General features: G+C 36.7%; 2 protein-coding genes across 2 annotated transcripts in view; both read right to left on the bottom strand.

The window, feature by feature from the left end:
* Doa (Darkener of apricot) overlaps nt 1-19,488 on the bottom strand; it is a 312,594-nt gene that overhangs the window by 198,047 nt on the left and 95,059 nt on the right. The gene's annotated exons all lie outside the window — the stretch shown is intronic.
* Nucleotides 16,245-19,488, bottom strand: part of LOC137238098 (myb-like protein A) — a 33,860-nt gene continuing 30,616 nt past the window's right edge. Inside the window, exon 3 of the mRNA XM_067762717.1 lies at nt 16,245-18,712. Coding sequence (XP_067618818.1) covers nt 16,245-18,527 — 2,283 coding nt within the window. The 5' untranslated portion in view covers nt 18,528-18,712. The remainder of the gene's footprint in view (nt 18,713-19,488) is intronic.

Here is a 19,488-nt window from a genome sequence, read left to right as displayed (position 1 = left end):
GGTAACCAAGTAGGAGATACAAAAGTTCTAGAAGGTGAAACGTCTAGACCTTAGGATAAATATGCGAACGAAGCAACAGAGAGTTTAAAAGCAGCGCAAGCTGAGCAAGCATTAATCAGTTTGATTTAAACACGCTATTAGTTGTGAAGTATAATTGTGAAGTACTATTTCAAAGTAATCTAATTAAAGACCACTTTACAATACTGAACATTGGAGTGATTTATTCATAAGTTTAGCGATTCGAACGTTAGCAGAAGGTTTGAAATGATCGGAATTTCCCCAAATTAGTTACAATATGTATTTCAAATGAAATAAAATTGCCGACATGCAAATTCGCAATTTTAACGTGTGGGGGACTCATGCTCAAATACACTCTAAGATATATCAAACCAAAAGAACACGAAAAACAAATTGCTTTGACAAAAATTATCGCCCAAATAGTTTTTTCAATGCTATATTATGTGATTGTCAACGAGTCTTTATGTCCATATGTGAAAATTATTAATCTCTTAAGAAGCTAGATACGCAAAATTTTGCAACAAGAATAACTAATAATTGAAAAGATGAAAAAAAAATGAAGGTTAGCCACAAAAAGAAATAGGCGAACTTGTATAATAAGACAAAACGCCTACGAGATTATGTCGGGTCGTGGTAAATTCAAATCGATATACTCTTGTACTTAGCAATGAGAGAAGTCATAAAGTGTATGTGGTTAGAAGTAAAGTTGTTCTAAAATTAGCGGTTATTTAATGACCAGGTGTGCCAGAAAACCACATATGTAACTAAAACTGATATAAAACGAAAGAGGGTATGTATTACGGAATTTAGCTGATTTGAAGAATAGGTTGAACTGGCCGGTCAATAAAGACCTCACATAGACTTAATGTGTCCATAGTGTTACCAGAATACGAACACAGATTTGGTGCACAATAGTTTCTTTCTGCAGCTCGCACTTCACACGTGCTTGTGATGCCAGAAGGCGGTGTCGAAGTTTTTCCAAGGCATCTTTACGTTCCAGGACACTTCTTGAAGAAGTACTGGCTGGGGTTATTATCTTAATCGCCGCCTATCAATGTATAGTGTAACGAATTTAGGGAAATTCCGCTTATTCCAAACCTTCTGCTAACGTTCGAATCGCTAAACTCCTCAATAAATAACTCCAATATTCAATAATGCAAAATGGTCTATATTAGACTACTTTGAAAGTACTTCACAATAACACTTATACTTCACAACCAATAGCGTGCTTAAATCAAAACTGATTAGTCACGCCTCAGCTTGCGCTGCTTTTATACTCTCGATTTCTTCGTACACCAATTTCTCCTAAGGTCTAGTAATTTCGTGAACTTCATGCTTGGTTACCAGCCACATCCATGTATATTTGTAGTTTGTAGCCATGTGCGTCTGTATATGTGAGTACTACTTCGGCTGATGATTACGTGCGTTTGTATCTCTCAGTTGCCTTGTATGTATGTGTATACATGATGATTGATTTCTTTACGTACATACGAGAGGCTGCTTAGTATCGGCTTAGTGATGCTGGTATCGCTTAGTGACGAATATTAGTCACAATAGTATATCGGCATGACTGCAGCTCAAGCACAGCTATATGCTTTCTTCATTTTTTCCAATTGAAACGCGCTGCAGTAATCTGGCAGCCTGTAGGATCTACTTATTTCTGTATCGATACAGTAAACAGCAGACCCGACCCCTTCCGTCAATTCAGATTACTATGTGCACCCTGGCGTCAACGCTCGAACATGCCAATATTCCTCGGCCATCTTTTTATATTTTGGCTATTAGAAAGTCATCAAACCAGAGTTGAGAATCGAACTCGAGTGCTTTAGATTTCTAATCCTGCAGGCTTAATACTAGGTTCTGACTTCAGCTTTTTGTATGTGTCCTAATTCAGTTTTTTCTTATTTCCAAAATAAAACAAGATTGTTAAAAGTTACTGAAAAAACTTACAAATAATCTTTGCTGCTATTTTTTTACTCGTAGGTGTATATATTCGATACTCGTTTTATAAATTCCAAAAACATAATTAATCATTACCACCTGCGTCAAAAAACTGTAGAGTTCATTTCATGTTTTAGCTAGCCGATACCCGCACCCTATCTACACGGTTAAAAGTTTGAGCGTAAATCTGAAATTTTTTTGTAAAATATATGAAAGGCTGGTGATAAGAAGTGTATTGTTTTTAAGAGCAAAGCGCGGTAAAAAGTAAAACGGCAGTAACAACTGAACTTATTATTTTTTCCCATCAAACATAGACTTATCGTTTTTTCCCATAAGAGGCAGATATATCGAATCATTCAATTCGCAACAATTTCAGGACCACGTCGGGATTATTCTAGATATCATTTCGGGTATACTTCAAAACCATTTCGAGACTGTTTCGGTACAGTGTATGGGCAGTTGAAGCATCGTTTTGGGTACACTTCGGGATTTTTTTAGGAATCATTTCGGAACAACTTCAAGATAGTCTCAAGACTATTTCGAAACCAATTCAGGACAGTTACAGAATCACTTCAGAATCATTTTGACACTATTTCGGGAGCCATTGGGAACAAGTTCAAGTTAATTTTGGGATTATTTTATGAACCTGTAACTGTCCTGAAATTGTTTCGAATTGCTTTCGTAATTATTCCAAAAATAGCCCCGAAGTGTACTCGAAAGGATGCTTCAACTACCCCAAAATTGTCCCGAAGCAATCACGAAACGGTTTTGAATTTTCCCGAAATCATACCTAAAATAGTCCCGAAATGGTCCAGAAATTGTTCCGAATTGAATGTTACTGTATGCCTGCTTCTTGTGGGAAAAAAAGATATGTATGTCCATGTTTTATGGGTAAACATGATAAGTCCAGCTTTTACTGCTGTTTTATTTTTTTATCGCGCTTTTTCGGAAATGTTTATAAGTTTCGCTTTTAATCACTCTTAATAAAAATGCCCTTTTATCGCCGGCTTTTCATATATGAACCAAACAAATTTGGTTTTAAATTTAGATTATATCGGTCGTTGTAAAAATGCAAGCACGGAAATTTTTTAATTTTCAGCATAAACTCTTTGGGTTTGTTTTAAAACCAGACGTGAATACAAGTCTCTATTTTTGGATTGTTCAAACTTTTTTGGTTTTCGTTTAAAACAGTTTAAGGATATTAGACTTAGTTATTGTACAAATAAGTTTTAAATTGAAACTAAATAAAATTAATAAGCAAAGTGGTAAATTGAGAGATTTCCAATTTAGTACAAAAAGGTTTCAAAAATGAATGGATTAAAACTGAATGGTTTAAAATTAAGGCTAAAATTTCTAACGGTGCACTTATTATTCAATAACCTTTTATACATGATTTAATCGTTTTTTTTATTTGAAACTGAAACAAAAAAATTAATAGGTTTAAAATTAGCGAATGCCACATGCAAAAGTATGCAATAAAGTCGAACAAAATCTTTTGTTATTCTTACCATAAAAGGCAGCTTGCTAATTTCTTCAAATAAATTTACTTAGACTGATTCCAAAGTGGTATTGATAATCCTATTTCAATTCCCAATGTTCGCCACCCCCCTTAAGCTTCGGCTACATGAAAGTAAAATCTAGGCTTGAAATGCTTCTTCTTTATTATTCCCAAATGAACACTGTACAATACTCCAATGGATGGGTATTACGTTAAACGAAATATGTAGTTTTATTAGATTGATTTTTAAACCTGAAAAAAGCAATGAATGTCCCCTTTTTTCAAGTGTTTTGTACCGTGGTTCGACAAGCCCTCAGAAAGTATTTCTGACATGAAGAGCCTCTTAGGAACGATGCTTCTGCCTTAGCAGGACATTGTTGCTGCTCGTGCAGCTTCTTTTTTATTTGTTGTTGTTGTTGCTATACTTTTTCGTAGTTGGAGCTAATGCAGCTTCTTTCTATTTAATGTTTTTGTTTTTGCTACTGCATCATGATAATTAAGTATTTGTTGGTTTTATTGCAGTTGCTATGCCTTAGAATATACCCGCGATAGGTATGCCTGTCGTAAGAGGCGACTAAAATACCAAACTAATACAAGGGGTTGTGTAGCGCAACCCTTTCAAGGGGTTGCCAGCGCAATTTATAGTAATATAATTATATTGTCAACCTCACCTACCTATGGCGTCTCCTGTTTCTTTAGCAGCCGATGCTCTGGCGACCCCAAGGTCCTCATGGATCTAATGGGTGGGAAGGCGGTACGGATTACAAGGTTTTATGTGGTCATACTAAATCGTTCCAAAGATGGTCGGGTTTAGTATCCTCATGGTGCTTGTGACCGGAACGTACCGGATCTATATACGACTAAGGACCATCAACATCGATAACACTCCCCAAAACCTTCGGGGAATGTCTTTATCGTTACAACAACAACAGCAGGTCTGAGCAATATGTAAAATTAATAAATCAAAAAAGCGACAACTTCAGAACTATTTATGGAACTATTTATGAGTGTACCAGTTAAGAACGTGTTCCAATAGCCTGCAAGGAGGGGCAATTGCCATTTCGTAGAACATCACAATGTTAAGTTTTAGTTGAAAGCAGTGCGAGAGGCAGAAAAAGTGTTAAAGCCGTCTCCTAGTGCAATAGTTATGCGATAGCTTTGAACTAGTGCGATTTGCTACAGAGTAGCAATACCAATATTTTTATTTGCTCTCGCTCCGCTACAAAAATAATATTTTTTGTAGCTTTTATTATGCTATTTGTTTCGCTCTAAAACAAGACGTAGTAGGTAGCATAGCATAAGAAATGCTACCAATTTTTTGTGCTTCGGCTCTGCTCTATGCCTTGTTCATGTTCAGAGCCGGAGCAGTAGCAGAGCATATTTTTCGCTGCTACTACTACTATGGAGTAGCAAATGCAAACACTTTATAAAATGCATTGATCACATGAACTACGGCCAATCAACTGCTTCGGAAGCTTCTTTTGAATACCTGACAACTGGGAAAACCCCCAACGGACAACTGAAGCCACGCTTCAGAGGAACTTAATTAGTTATCTCCGTAAGCACTCTGAAGAAATTCGGCACTCAAGTAGTATGTTGAAGAAGCTGGCTTTATGGTACCAACGCACAGAAATGTCCCCCCTTTACCTAATAATAATTTTGGCTACCATTTTTTGAACAAAGCAAAACTCGCTGACATAATCTTCATTCTTATTCGCTTCAGGAAATCACAAAATCCATTGACGCACTGTCCAAGTTATGTCAGGCGAATAATTATCTTACGTATTATGTTAATCGTATTGATTTCGGTTTTAGTTTTGTTCTGTTTGTCTAAGCTGTGCTTAATTATCTACCAAGTAGCAAAGCTGCTGACTAACTGATAGATAATTCAATTTTGGCGCCAGGTGAGCTTGTTGATGGGTGCTCGTGCATAGTTTAACATTGTTATTTTTTTGTTATTTCTTTATTTGAAATTTTCTGGGTATCTTCTTTTCTTGTTTTTATATTGTACTATTTTATTTGTACATTTGGGTACTATTATTTTGAGTTTGTTAATAGCATTTTCGTCAAGTTCTCAACCATTTACCAAACATTTCGGTCACAAAAAACACTCTTGCATTTGCAAAGGGCTGATGGACAAACAGCGACTTCTATTTTTGAAAAAGCCTGTTTATTATAGGTAGCGTGTAAAAACTAAAAACACGAAACTAAAGAAATTATTTGACTCACAAATTGAACCCGACATCTATTACTGATTTGGCTTTTACATGAGGTGTATACCGATGGTTTCAAAGTAATGGACAGAGTAAGGTCTGCGGTATACTACGCAGATCGGGAAACAAACAAACCCTGTAAACTGCCAGATCACTATTAGACGGGAGTAGTGACTTAACGTGAGTTAAGCAGTAGAAACACAGCACAACATCTAATAGTGTGTAAGAGTGTAAGCAATCCCTGGAAAGAATTGCTGGGAGAAACATACAATACTGGGTCTATCGGGAAAATATGGAAATGAAGAAGGGGATGACCTAGCTAAACCAGGCGCATACCGCTCGAAGTGTACGGTAGACGTTCCTATCCAATAGGGTGAGATTAAAGTAAGGCGAGAACTGTACATGATCGACCAAGCAGGAAAGGTGTGAAACCAATCGCGGGGCTGCAAAGTGTCGAAGATGATGTGCAGGAGGGGACTGTACGCTTATGATGTGTATTCTAAATGAACACTGTTTCTGGCGTCATATGCTTTTAAATTAAGCATTGCCAGTGATAGCAGATGTTGGGAGTGCGGGTCGAAGAAGGCACCGATCGAGCACTTTTTGTGCTCCTGCCCTATATTCGCAAAGCTAAGACTCTAACTGTTAGGAGTGGCACAGCGATCAGATCTAGAAGCAGCAAGTAGTATTGGCTTGGAAAGCTTTAAGTATTTGCCAAGGGGGCGGAGTTATGATATAACATAAGCCCTGGTTTCTGACAGAGTTTTACAGTTTGGTCGTTAGGCAAACAACTGGTAACGCTATGAACTCATTTAATCTATTTGAGGTCCTCATGGACCAGCCAGTACAACCTTACCTTATCTACATACAATATTGTTTATCTGGCTCCGAAATTAATGTTTCATGAAATTTTTAAAAATATAATATCTTCTGAAGTTAAGCCTTCGACAGCGTGTAAAATGGGTACGAACCAAGAGCTACGTGAAAAAGCACATTTGGATGCATAATCCTAATGTTACTTGCAAAAAGTTGACGAATTTACGCTTCAAAGAAGGTGGCTTACTTAAGAATGACTCAAGATGTGAACGCCCAAAAGGATCAGCAGACGCCTAGTTGGGGAATAATGATATATCCCTTATTAGGAAAAACCGAACCATATCAACAAGAGATATTGGTGAAATAGCCAAAACCGCACATGTGCAAGTCGCATGAATCAATCAGGGAAATGGTACTAAAGCGTATAACAAATAAATATGGTCCAAAAGGAAGTGAAAAAACAGACATCAAAAAGCATTTCCTTGCCATGTAGGCTCTACGAGACCAAGATTTTTTTCTGTGATTATGAACGACGAAACATATTTGGAAATGGATCTGAGAACGTTGCCATGTGCGCAGTTTTAATGCTTGCAGTCTGAAGGCAACATACCTAATTCGGAGAAAAGCCATCCTGATAGAAAAATTTGGCAGAAAGGTTTTGATTTGACAAGCTATTGGTGTATGCGGGGATATGACCCTTATTTATGATAGGAACCATTAACGCAGAAATTTACGTGAAAGAGTGTCTTCAGAAACGTCTTCTGTAATTCCTTCGTTGTCATAATGGTTCAACTATGTTTTGGCATTTGCTTTATATTTTTTTTTGTATCAATTTAACTTTCGATTCGTATTAATCAATCAATTCAAAAACACAGAAAACAAGCATTGACTTCAACAGTGCCCGATTTCAAATAAATTTGCAAACCAAAATGATTATAAACCAATTTTTTTTTTTTAGAATATTTAAGCTAAACAAGTAGCTCATTGACTACATCTAATTAGAGCTACGAATTAGTGGAGGTGGAGGCAGCCAACCTTGTATTCGTTCTTCATATTCGCCATAAAAGTGAATAGAAACGCATAAGAAATACCGGCCTACGAATCAATAAATAAACCGAAAAGGGGTAAACGGTAGTGCTACAGTGAATCGGCATGAGCCCCTAAATGGTTATGACCCAACCGGTTCAGGTGATTTTTTTATAAATAACGAGTACTATACAAATTTGTAGCGGTGATGATGATGACGAAGATTTTGATTAGTGTTATAAGCAAATTATAAGCTCGTTTTAACAAAACAAAACAAAAAAAGAGTATGGGCGTAGGCAAATAGAAAATGAATAAAGAAAGAAAAGAATCGAAAAAGCGTGATGTGTTTGGAACTGAGAAGAAAGAGATGTTGTTTGAAGTTTGCTTTGTTGGTGTTACAAGAGAGAATTGATGTTACAAGAGAGAATAGCCAAATGTGTTTGGTCGCCCTTCTACTATCCAAAGTCGTTATAAAAAATGTATGGTCCCACGATGATCAAGGAAAAGTCGACCAAAGTTCATAATGGCAGTGAAATTTCATGAGTTTAATGGGCCGCTAGGTTAGGCTGGAGTCGCATACTTAAGCCACTGACACTACAAAGACACCATTATCTTTCCTCTCCGACCTGAAAGAGGTTAACAATTTTTTGATGTCATAGTCCACGACCGGGCGCAGATTATCCAGACAGGGAGCTCCCAGAAAGCGCAACCTTGCGCCACTTAGCGCCGTGAACTACCGTTAGATGAGGTGAAATACCGTTTCCTTCTCTACCTCCTTTTTGCAACGACGATAAGGCGCTCCTAACATATCTGCGTGCCTACCTATAACGCTGTGCCCAGTAAGTACTCCTGCGAGTGTGTATAATTGTATCCCTATTTAGGGTATAAACGTGACAAGATCTTTTAGGATCCCATTTTGGTCGGGTTTCCTTATTTCCGACAACCCGGTGTTTGTAGATATCTTTCGGCTGGACGGTGACTGTGCTCTTTTAGCAATTAGCTTACATGTGTTCCTCTGCAATGCAGTTTCCCTCGATGTGCCTGTGCCCCGAAACCCATGTGTTGTTTACACGGTATTAGATCAAAATTGAACGAGTAGGAACCAAGGGATTTCATAGCAGAGCCTGTCTGTCGCTGAAATTAAACAGATTTGGTTGCCGATATTGAGTGTCCCTATGTTGTTGTTGTTGTAGCAGTACAATTTGTGGGAGTGACGCAACAAATTAAATGGCGTTACCCTGAAATGACAGTCCTTGGTCGGGAAAAATCCCGAGTCGCTCCGGTACATAGAACCGACTGCCTTGGGAAGCAGTCCCTATCTTAACTGGTGCTTCCATGATGGCTGATACTTCTGCCTGGAAGCCACTACAGTGATCGGGCAGTCTGAAGGAGAGTTGGATGTCTAGTTGCCTTAAATACATTCCACTAAGCTTAGAAACGTTTGTGTATATGCAAATGTGGCCGTCAACAGCAATTCACCTATCCGACTCCGTCCAATCATCCCTAATGGGAACGTTTCCCATAAAGTTGCTTTCCGCAAACGTTGTAGTCGCACAGCAAACAGTACTAGGAGTAAGAAAACTGTATTTGTTTAGTTGTTTCTTTTGTAGTTATTACCGGCCTTAGTGTTGTTGCTTATTAAAAACTTGTATTCGAGCTCTAGGCCACACAACCTTAAATTTCTTCGGAGGTTATCTCGCCTTACATTTATTTATTGATTTTTATTTCAAAACGCTTGAGTTTAGTGGTTGTAGTAGTTTTAATATAAACAAATTACAAACATTTTATTTTTTTTTTAGTTAACGGGGATTCCGTAAAATGCACTTACCCTTCACTTTGATTTATGGCGATCGGTGCTTGCGTAGCTTTGGGCTGAGTTCTAGAAAAAATTAAGATTTCGATATAAAAGAATTTTGTATTTTTGGATTTTGGAAATATTTTTTTTTTCTTTTTTTTTAATTAAATAAGAGAAATAAACTGAGATTAGAGTCAACATACCACTCGACTTCAGTCACTGCTCAAGTGTATGAAACAAAAAACAGTTCTTTACAGTGGCAAGAAATATAGTTTTGTGATGGTTGCAATCTAGCCAATTTGCCCTGAATGAGAGATCAATAAAAAACAATTATTGTTGCTTTGGCGAAAAACTTCTACAACTGACTTCTGTATGAGGTGTTAGCAGTTGCAAAACATAAAATTTTTTATAATAACTATTTAGCCCTTACTAGTTTCAAGCACATCATACATAATAGACCCATATAGAGTTTTTCACTCAAACAAGATAAAATAAAAATAGTATTCCATAATTTTTTTAGAGAGTGTATAAATTCAATTCATAATTTTTTATTTTTAAATTGTACATAATTATAAAGACATTTTTTATTCAATAGTAGATTGACTGAGTAAATTTTGTTCTTATTATTCCAAATTTTGAGCAACTCATTAGTCGCACAGGCCTACTGTATATGTTTTTTTTTGTAGTTAATTTTGAAAAAAAATTTATAATTTCGAAATAAGTCAAGTTACATTCGGTTTTGATGTGTCCGATAATCGATTAATGTACAACTGATTATTTGCCTTATCGATTAATCGGATAATCCGTTACAGGATAATCCGTTACAATATTCGGATAGATGAAGGCCCACAGTGTCATGCGTCATGACCATCTGGCTAATTTTTATATTGTGAGCAAGGTTTCTTCCTCTTGCAGAAACCAGAACCTATTTTAGAAAATAACTCAGTTCTCTTGGCAAAAGCCAGACGACGTGCATGATCGTTTCCCCCTCCAACCCGCACTTCCTACATCTGCTATCACTGGCACGGCCAGAAAGCAGTGTCCAGTCAGAACACCAATCGGGAGCCTACAGTCCCTTCTATCAATGATAAGAGTGGCCTTGTTAGTCTAAGGTTGTAAGACCTGCTGGGGCCGAATCTTAACATACGATCCATGATCGAATTCCGTTTTTTAAATCACAATTGCTCCGAAATGGTGTATCGGATTAATGAAATATGTGAACTAGAGAACAACGCGTACTCACTACAGTCATAAAATATTATTATTATTATTTTTTTAAGCTGGATAGCCTAATTTGTATTGCTTGAGTGAATATCGTTTCGATACGCCATCGTATGTTACGATTCCATAGCTGCACATAATGTTCGAAGCTTTGCATTTCGTTCCATGCCTTTCCTGCTTGGTTGGTCATGTGCAGAGCAGGCTTTCTTTTAATCTCGCCAAATCTGACTGGGACATCTACGGTACAAGCTTCCAGCGATGCGCTCTGTTTAGCCAGCTCATCCGCATATATGGAAATAAACCATATATTTCCATATGCCCAGGGACCCAATATAGATGTATATTTCTCCCTATCCCGATTATTTCCAGGGGTTGCTTACACTCTAACACACTTTTAAATGTTGTGCTATGAGAGATTGTAGCCTGATTTTATTGTTTGGCTGCCAATGTAAAAATTTACGCGGCTGCAGTTTAAGCTATTTTCATCCAGTGTTTCTACTGCTTAAGCCACTGCTGCTATTCCCGCCTAAAAAACACTTTAGTGATATGGCTAGTACAATTTGTTGATTTCCGGATCTGCGCAGTATACCGGATGCGCTACTTCTTCCATCACTTGAAACCATCGGTATACACACGTATAATCTCGTCTGCCATTTGAGTGCTCTTGCGCCAACCTTTCACCGCTATCGTGGCCATCGAGACCCCATTTATTTTTTTGCGTCCCTATCGCCCCAAGGGACTAGAAAGTCTGTTCGTCCAAAAGTATGGTCCGCGCTCAAGTTTTTCTGGAGCTTTGAGTCTCGCTGCAGTTGTTAGCGCTGTGTTCTTCGCCACCAGGTCTACAGGCGGAAGGTGCAGAATGGCATACAGTGCAGCGTCGGTGTTGTTTTCAGGGCTACCATTATTCTAAACATTGATAGCCTAAATTTGTGATCAGAGTATATTGAGGACAACGATAAGGCGAACTGACAAAGACAGTATACTAGCAGATTGTTGGAGATATCGGTCTACAACTGGTACTCCTCAGACACCTGCATGGCAACCAAACAAAGACAGACAGCGGACCCTTTAAATTGGTAGGGGACAAAAATCTTTAGAATGACTGCCAGAATCACGGATAACTGGCAGCAGTCATTCACCACGATCGCGGGTTCGAATCGAGCTCTTAGCGAATGCGCCCAGAACCATCTCTGAATGGCACCAAAATAACATTTTCAATGGAAGAAAAATACCAAGGGGTTACACTTGACAGAGGCCTCACGTGGAATACGTATGTATCCAGGTGCTACCTTAAACAAATCAAGAAAGAGCTTTCTTTGCCTGAACTCGACTTTATGGCAAAACATGGGGGCCATCTTCCAAAATGGTATACTGGACATTTAATACCGTTTTGAAGTCAATAGTCACCTATGCTTCCTAATTTTGGTGGTCAAAGACCACACGAAGAACGAATATTACAAAACTAAGCAAATCGCATCGACATAGCGGCAAAACGGGTGCGATGAGAACGTCCCCTGCTGAAGCACTTAGTGCCTTAGTGTGAATACCTCCCAACACTTGCTGCACTAAGACTTTAAAATATGTCAGAGCTAAAGAGCAGAAACATGACAATACATATGAAAGTAATAAAAAAAATTATAGGAAATTCCGTATCTACGTAATACAATAGCCACTACTCTCAAAATCTCACGAAATTTTTTGGTATCCATTGTAGACAAAACTCTTTGGGAAGCAGGGAGTTAATATACCCTGACTCAAGAGGTGTGGTTCATGGATTGATCAAAATTTAATGGCGAATGAAAGAGAACTAGCATCCACGGGCCAAACTGCAAGAAATCGATACCAATCGGATGCAACCCCATTTTCAGGCTGAAATTCATGCAGTAGAAGTTTGCGGTAGATAATGTCTTCGAATAGGCTTATCGTCGATGAGCATCCTCGTTATATCAGACAGCTAGGCAGGCTACATGCCTTGCAGTCTTAAATGATCTGAGAGCCAAACACAAAATTTTGTTAGACTAGGTTCCTGGGCATCAGGGACACGAAATAATAAACAGGCAAACTACCTAGCCAAGTATGGTGGTTTTGCAACATTCTAGAGCCTTTTTATGGAAAGCCATAAGTAACTGGGGTTTCCCATCAGTTCAGACAACACTAGATTGAATTTCCAGGGCAAAGGCAGGCAGGCCGATTGTTTGTACTCCCATCAAGGAGAGTGTCAGCCAAACTCATTAATTTAAGCAAAGAGGACCTACAAATTCTCACTGGGTGCGAGACACTGTAGTGAAACGCCGGTTCACATTCTCTGTGATTCTCTCATCTAGGCCTAAAAGCAATAATAATAATGCCGAATAGTAATCAATGTGTCGGACAAAATAGACGTTCAAAAACAAAAATACATGTCAGGTTGTCTATGAGTAATAAAATATTTCGTGAGTATTAAGTCATTGCGTTACTTATTCACATGAGTCATACATGGTGCCCCCATAAATTTTGAAGACAAAAATTCAGAAACACCTTTTTTCAGAAAGACAAAATTCATAGGTCAAAACTCAGAAGTCAAATCTCATATGTAAGTCGAATTTCAGAAGTCAAGTCAAATTTCAGAAGTCAAATTCAGAAGGCAAAATTAATAAAGTAATCATAATCAGACGATAGAAAAAATTTTTTTTCTCAAAATTTAGAAACGTTTATTTATTTGGAAGGAATTATGTATAAAGAAATTTTAAATAAAATTTTAAATTGTGTGCAATAGCAAGCATGTAATTAAATAAATCTTTGCGCGTTTATCATTTTCAAATGGATTTACAATATTAAAAATACGAAGTGTTATATTTTATCTTGCGTTTCTGATATGGCTCGCCTCCAGCTGAAAATTGCTGCAGTTTTGTTTCTGTTCGTTTTTCGTTTTTATTTTATTTGTGAAATTAAATATTGTAACGAATTTAGTGAAACTCCGCTTATGTTACACCTTCTACTAACGTTCGTATCGCTAAACTGTTGAATAAATAACTCCAATATTCAATAATGCAAAATGGTCTTTATTAGACTACTTTGAAAGCACTTCACAATAACACTTATACTTCGCAACCAATAGCATGCTTTAATCAAACTGATTCCTGACTACTCAGCTCGTGCTGCTTTTATACTCTCTGCCCAAATGTCTAGACGTTTCTTCTGCTAAAATGTTATACTTGGTTACCAGCTATACGCCTGTGTATCTGTAGTTTATAGCCTCTCGCATAGCCATATGCGCGTGTATATGTGAGTACTACTTCGACCGATGACTACATCTGTGTGTGAGTTATCTCTTCGTTGCCTTGTATGTATGTGAGGTAAATGATGATTAATGTGTTTATGTAGCATGCTTTAATGTTTTTGTTGTTGTGCATTTACTTAGCAACAGCTTAGAGATGGTAATATTCGTCACAATATGTTAGGGTGTGTCCCAAACGTTGTGCCACCCTTCGATAGAATTATTTGTTCGGGCTTCACTGAATTTAGTGCTATTATACATAATACATCGATTCGATTGGATATAACGGTTTTTTCGACGTTGCTGTGTTCCAGGCTGGAAAAAAATTCAACAGTAAAATTCAGAAATAAATTTCAGAAAGTAATGAGCCAGCAAAAAACATTAAATTTTGCGCAAAATTTTATGTTTGTGCTGTCTTATTACTTTCTGAATTTTGACTTCAGAATTTTAGATTTCTAAAAAAATGTTTGTAAATTGTCGAGCTCGAGGCCATACAATATTAAATAACAAACAAAGAAAACTGTTTATTTGTATATGTTATATATTGTCGTTTTTTATTTATCGATATTTCGACTTCAATTAGAAGTCATCTTCAGGACTAGAAATACAAAAATACAAGTATTATAATAAAAACATAAAAGTACATGTATACATTTAACTTACATCGTTGGATGTACCAGATCGACTAATTTAAAATTTGATATGACAACAACGAAAATAAACATAAAAAGTAAACAAATAAAGAACCGTAATTATAAACAAAATTCTTAACTAACAACAATATAGCATAAAAAGTTAAACTGTGAGCGACACCCATAGCATAAGTATGTATTAAATTCCCACCAGGTAAATGTTGTTGTATAACACTCAGCATTAATTTTTGCAATTTTGCTTTACCAATTGTCGGTATGCGTGAGCGCATTGGTCTGTGTCTGACTTAAAATTCATTCTTTTATCGTTGGGTGTGCCGATGATGTGAAGCATCTCCAAAATATAGCGTTTCGTATAATGTTTTTCTTGTTGTAGAATTTCTACCTCATCGAAATCCGGAGAGTGTCCAGATGTTTTGCAATGCTGAGTGAGGGCCGTTTTGTTATCATTAGTGTGGTCCCTATTTTTTATGTTTGATTTGTGAGCGGAAATACTTGTCTTTAGTTTGGATTTAGTTGTCCCCACATATACCTTATTGCATACGTGGGACCCGTCGCCGTTGCATTTAATTTTATATATAACGTCAGATTTCTCATATTTTCCCGATTTTGCTTTTTGTATTTGTAAATATTTTTTGTAAAGTGTTGTTATATGTGAAGGCAATTTGAAATTTTTCCCTGTCGTACAAATTCTAAAAAAAGGGTTCTGACTAATTTATATGAGTTAATCGAGGATTACCCGTATTGCTTAAATGTATATGAAAACATTTATTTCAAGCAATTTTTCTTCTGACTAATGTTTTCTGAAAAAGTCTTTCTGAATTTTTGTTTTCTAAATTTATGGGGGAACCGTCATATGTATCTAGTCGAAATATTTGGCAAAACTGCAAAACTATACAAATGTGTAACTACATTTAGCTCAAAACATTTGCAGATTTTATTTCAATGTTTACACTTTAAAAGAAGTCCTTTATACTCAGCTTATCAGAGCCAGAGTATATTATTTTTGTCCGCATAACAGTACCCCGTAACGGCATAAACTAATCGAGATAGATATAGACTTCTATATATCAAAATGATTTGAGGGAAAAAATTCATTTAGCCATGTCCATCCGTCCGTCTGTCCGTAAACACGATAACTTGAGTAAATTTTGAGGTATCTTGATGAAATTTGGTATGTAAGTTCCAGGACATTCATCTCTGATCGCTATTTAAAATGAACGAAATCCGACTATAAACACGCCCACTTTTTCGATATCCAAAATTTTGAAAACCCGAAAAAGGACGATAATTCATTACCAAAGACGGATAAAGCGATGAAACTTGGTAGGTGGGTTGGCCTTATGACGCAGAATAGAAAATTAGTAAAGTTTTGGACAGTGGGCGTACCACCGCCCACTTTTAAATGAAGGTAGTTTAAAAGTTTTGCAAGCTGTAATTTGACAGCTGAGTATGTAATGTTCGGTTACACCCGAACTTAGCCTTCCTTACATATTAGTTTTTCAAAATGTTCAATTTGCATTGTTTCATATCTTTCATTTAATTTTTTTTATCAGATATCAAAAAGTCGTTAATTTCAGTTCGATTGCATGTGAAGACTACGATTTTTTGTGTTGCATGAACTTTTCACCTTTAAATGGTTTATTTCTTCCGCAGCAAGAGATATATCGGATATTACTACAACGCACTCACTCACTGCTGCATTATTGTCACATCAACTGCACCGCAAAATTTGTCGCGCAACGTACCCACAACACACACACATTCTTACATTTATGATCGCTTACTACCAAAAAAAAAAATATACTACTTACTTGTATTCGTTTGTCGTGGGCTCCAAAATGTCGGTGGCATTCGTTGACGCCATCTTACCATAATACGAACGATGATCATATCCATTGATCATTGCATGCGATGACATCGGCGTTGGATTATTATTCATATCTGCAATACGACTATCCGATGCAGGAATGTGCACCTTAGCGGGGTGTAAACACTTTGGAGCCCACGACGCCACAGCCAAATAAATATCCGTTTGCGGAGGTAGTTCAGGTGAAGTGTGTGTATAATAAACATCTTCGGGATCATCTGAAAGCAAAAGTTTTCCATGCATTTTTTTATATGTTGTTGGTGTCGTTGGAGTTGCTGTTGTTGCTTTTGTAGTACCACAACTGGTAAAGAGATAATCGTTAATTGAATGAGAAATTTTCGATCTCGTGGTACGTCGTAAATTAGGCGAAACACAGCCAGCTGGTGATGAAGCTGCCGCTGCAGACGCTGCTGCAGCCGCATAGGAATCCAAACTACCATTTTCACTAGCAAGTTTTGCTGCAAGCGCTGTTGGCAGTGGTGAATGTGTAGTTCTAGTTTTTGTACCAATCCAAGTTGTTGTTGGCACAATTGTTGTGAGAGTAGCGCCGGAAGATGACGAACTACAGTAATGTGCACTGTTACGATGGAAGTGAACATTAGAAATGTCCTTCGGTTGGCGTTGCATAACTTTCGAAAAATCTACATAAAGTGGCTCATCACTTGCAGGCTTACGTTGAAATTCATCATCTTCGTCAATTGTGCTGCGCCTTTCATGAGCAGTGACAGCATCTTGGTGACGTTCGACGACATCATCAAAATCACGACTGCGCGGCATAGCTGACGCACCAACAGAACTGTAGAAACTATAATTACTAGATGAGGATTGCGAATAGGAACGACGGTGATACTGATTGCGATAGAATTCATCTTCGAAGGGTAAACCTTGCGGGAATTTAGTAGAGAAAACTTTTTTAGTTTTCGGTGAACCATGCGAGTTGCTCGAACCCGAACCTGTCGATGCGTTGCTACCAGTGCTGCCATTTTTCGCGGCCGCGGCGGCGGCGGCGGTCACAACCGCATTATTATTTAACTGCCCATTAAAGGGCACATAGTTTTTGCGACGCTGACTAGCAGAAAGAGGTTTGTTGAGATCGTTACTAACTGCACCAGCAAAACGACGATTATTCAAGTTAGGCGATGCAGAAACGGACAACATATCTTCTTTATATTTCTTCTTTGTCACAGCCTTTGGTGTATGCGTTGGTGGCAGTGGTGCTGGATAATTTTTCACCGAACGTGCGGGCACATTTTCCTTCTGACCCAACTTTTGCGCCGCCGTACAATAAGCGCGCTTCTGAGATCCAATCTGCCCGCCTGATGTGCGAGTATTGCTATTGTAAAATGTGGCACCAGGATATTTAGGCTCATCGCCATTCAACGCGGGTGATTGCTTGTTTGCGCTCGCAACTGTGCTTCCGCTAGCATTTTTGTGTCGAAAACTCAGATTATTGTTTTGGAATCTTTCAAAATGCGTAGCGTTTCGTGCGCTTGGAGGTGGAGGAGGTGGTGGTGGTTGATTACGTGTACGCAGGTACTGTTTATTAACGGAGCTGAAATTGACAGCGCTAGCGGGTACTGGTGGTTGGGGTGCACGTGCTTTTGTGTGTGATTGCGAGCTGACACAGCTTCCACCACTTCCGCCACCGCAAATGCCATTGGCTCCGCATGTCGTTTCAATTCGTCGCACTAATTTCGGTGTGAGCGGTTTTATGCTGGTTGTAGGGACCGCGTTGCTGTAACGTTTATCCGTTACATTATTGTTGCTATCACCATTGTTTAAATGTGCAACATTGTTGTTGTTTGCCGCTCCGCCGTGATAGCGCGTGCCATAAAAACTACTGCGGAGAGGCTGTTGACGTCCAAAGTTATTACCTTGAAAGCTGTTGTTGTTTTGGCAGTTCACTTGGAAATGATTGTCGTTAGATTTGTTATTGTAATTGTTATTATTATTGTTATTGTAGCTATTTAAATTATTATTAATATTATTAGTTTGACTTGAATACGATGACGTAGAACTATTGTGGCCATTGAGAAGCGCACCATTTTTGTTGTTATTATAACTATTACTATTATTATTATTGTTATGATTATGATTACAGCTACTGTTACTGATAGCTGTAGCGTTGTTGTTGTTGCCTTGGCAATATTGCGTACTGCAACTACCGCGCGTCGCTCGAAAAGAGCTGTACGGTCTGGACGTGAGTTGGTTTCCCACCGGCATTTTGATTTCTCCTTTCGTTGGTTCTTTATAAAATATTATTACTCAATGTGAGTTTATGTAGTTGTAACTTCTTGAGAGAAATGTGGATCAGTAGATCGATCAAATTCCCTTTTTTCCATTAAAAGATTTTTTTTTTACACAAAATGTCGCTATTTCGTCGTATTCAATATCTCTTAATCTGAAAACTTAAAAAAAAAATTGCTTGTTTATGAACAAATTATTTTTAGTTGAAATATTTTTTCAATTCATTCCCAGTTTGTTTCTTTTGATAACTTAATTTCAATTAAAAGGAATCGTTTTTAATTTTCTTCAAATTTTAAACATTTTATTTTTATTTTCTTTATTTACATATTTATTTTTTATATTTTATTTGTTTTATTATTTTTTTAAATATTTAAATTTTTAATTTATTTATTGTTTTTATTAAATATATTTTATTAACTTATATTTTTAATTTTTTTTATTTTAATTTTTATTATAATTTTTTTTTTTAGTTTTTTTATTTTTTTTTATTTTTTTATTTTTTTTTTAATTTTTTTTATTTTTTTTTAATTTTTTTTATTTTTTTTTATCTTTTTTATTTTTGTTTTTTTATTTTTGTTTTTTTATTTTTATTTTTTTTTATTTTTTTTATTTTATTGTATGTTATTTAAATTTAATATATTTTTTTGTTCTTCAATTCCTTTATTTTTAGTTTTTTCAGTTTTTAAATTTGTATATATCAATTTTTTTCTTTTGGTTAATCTTTTTTTCAATAATTTTTGTTGTTTTAAGCTTTATTTGTATCTTATTAAAAGTTTTAATTTATTTTTTTTTGCTTTTTGATTTTTTATTTCTTAAAAAAAAATTCGATTTCATACATATTTGTATGTTTTTTAAAAATAATTTATTTTTAAGTTTTTAATTTTGTATTTCTAATATTAGTTTTTTTTTTTTAATTTATGCTTATTCCTTATTTTTA

The sequence above is a fragment of the Eurosta solidaginis genome, chromosome 1 (assembly GCF_040869045.1).
Source record: "Eurosta solidaginis isolate ZX-2024a chromosome 1, ASM4086904v1, whole genome shotgun sequence".
NCBI classification, from domain to species: domain Eukaryota; kingdom Metazoa; phylum Arthropoda; class Insecta; order Diptera; family Tephritidae; genus Eurosta; species Eurosta solidaginis.
This window is presented reverse-complemented; position numbering and strand designations above follow the sequence as displayed.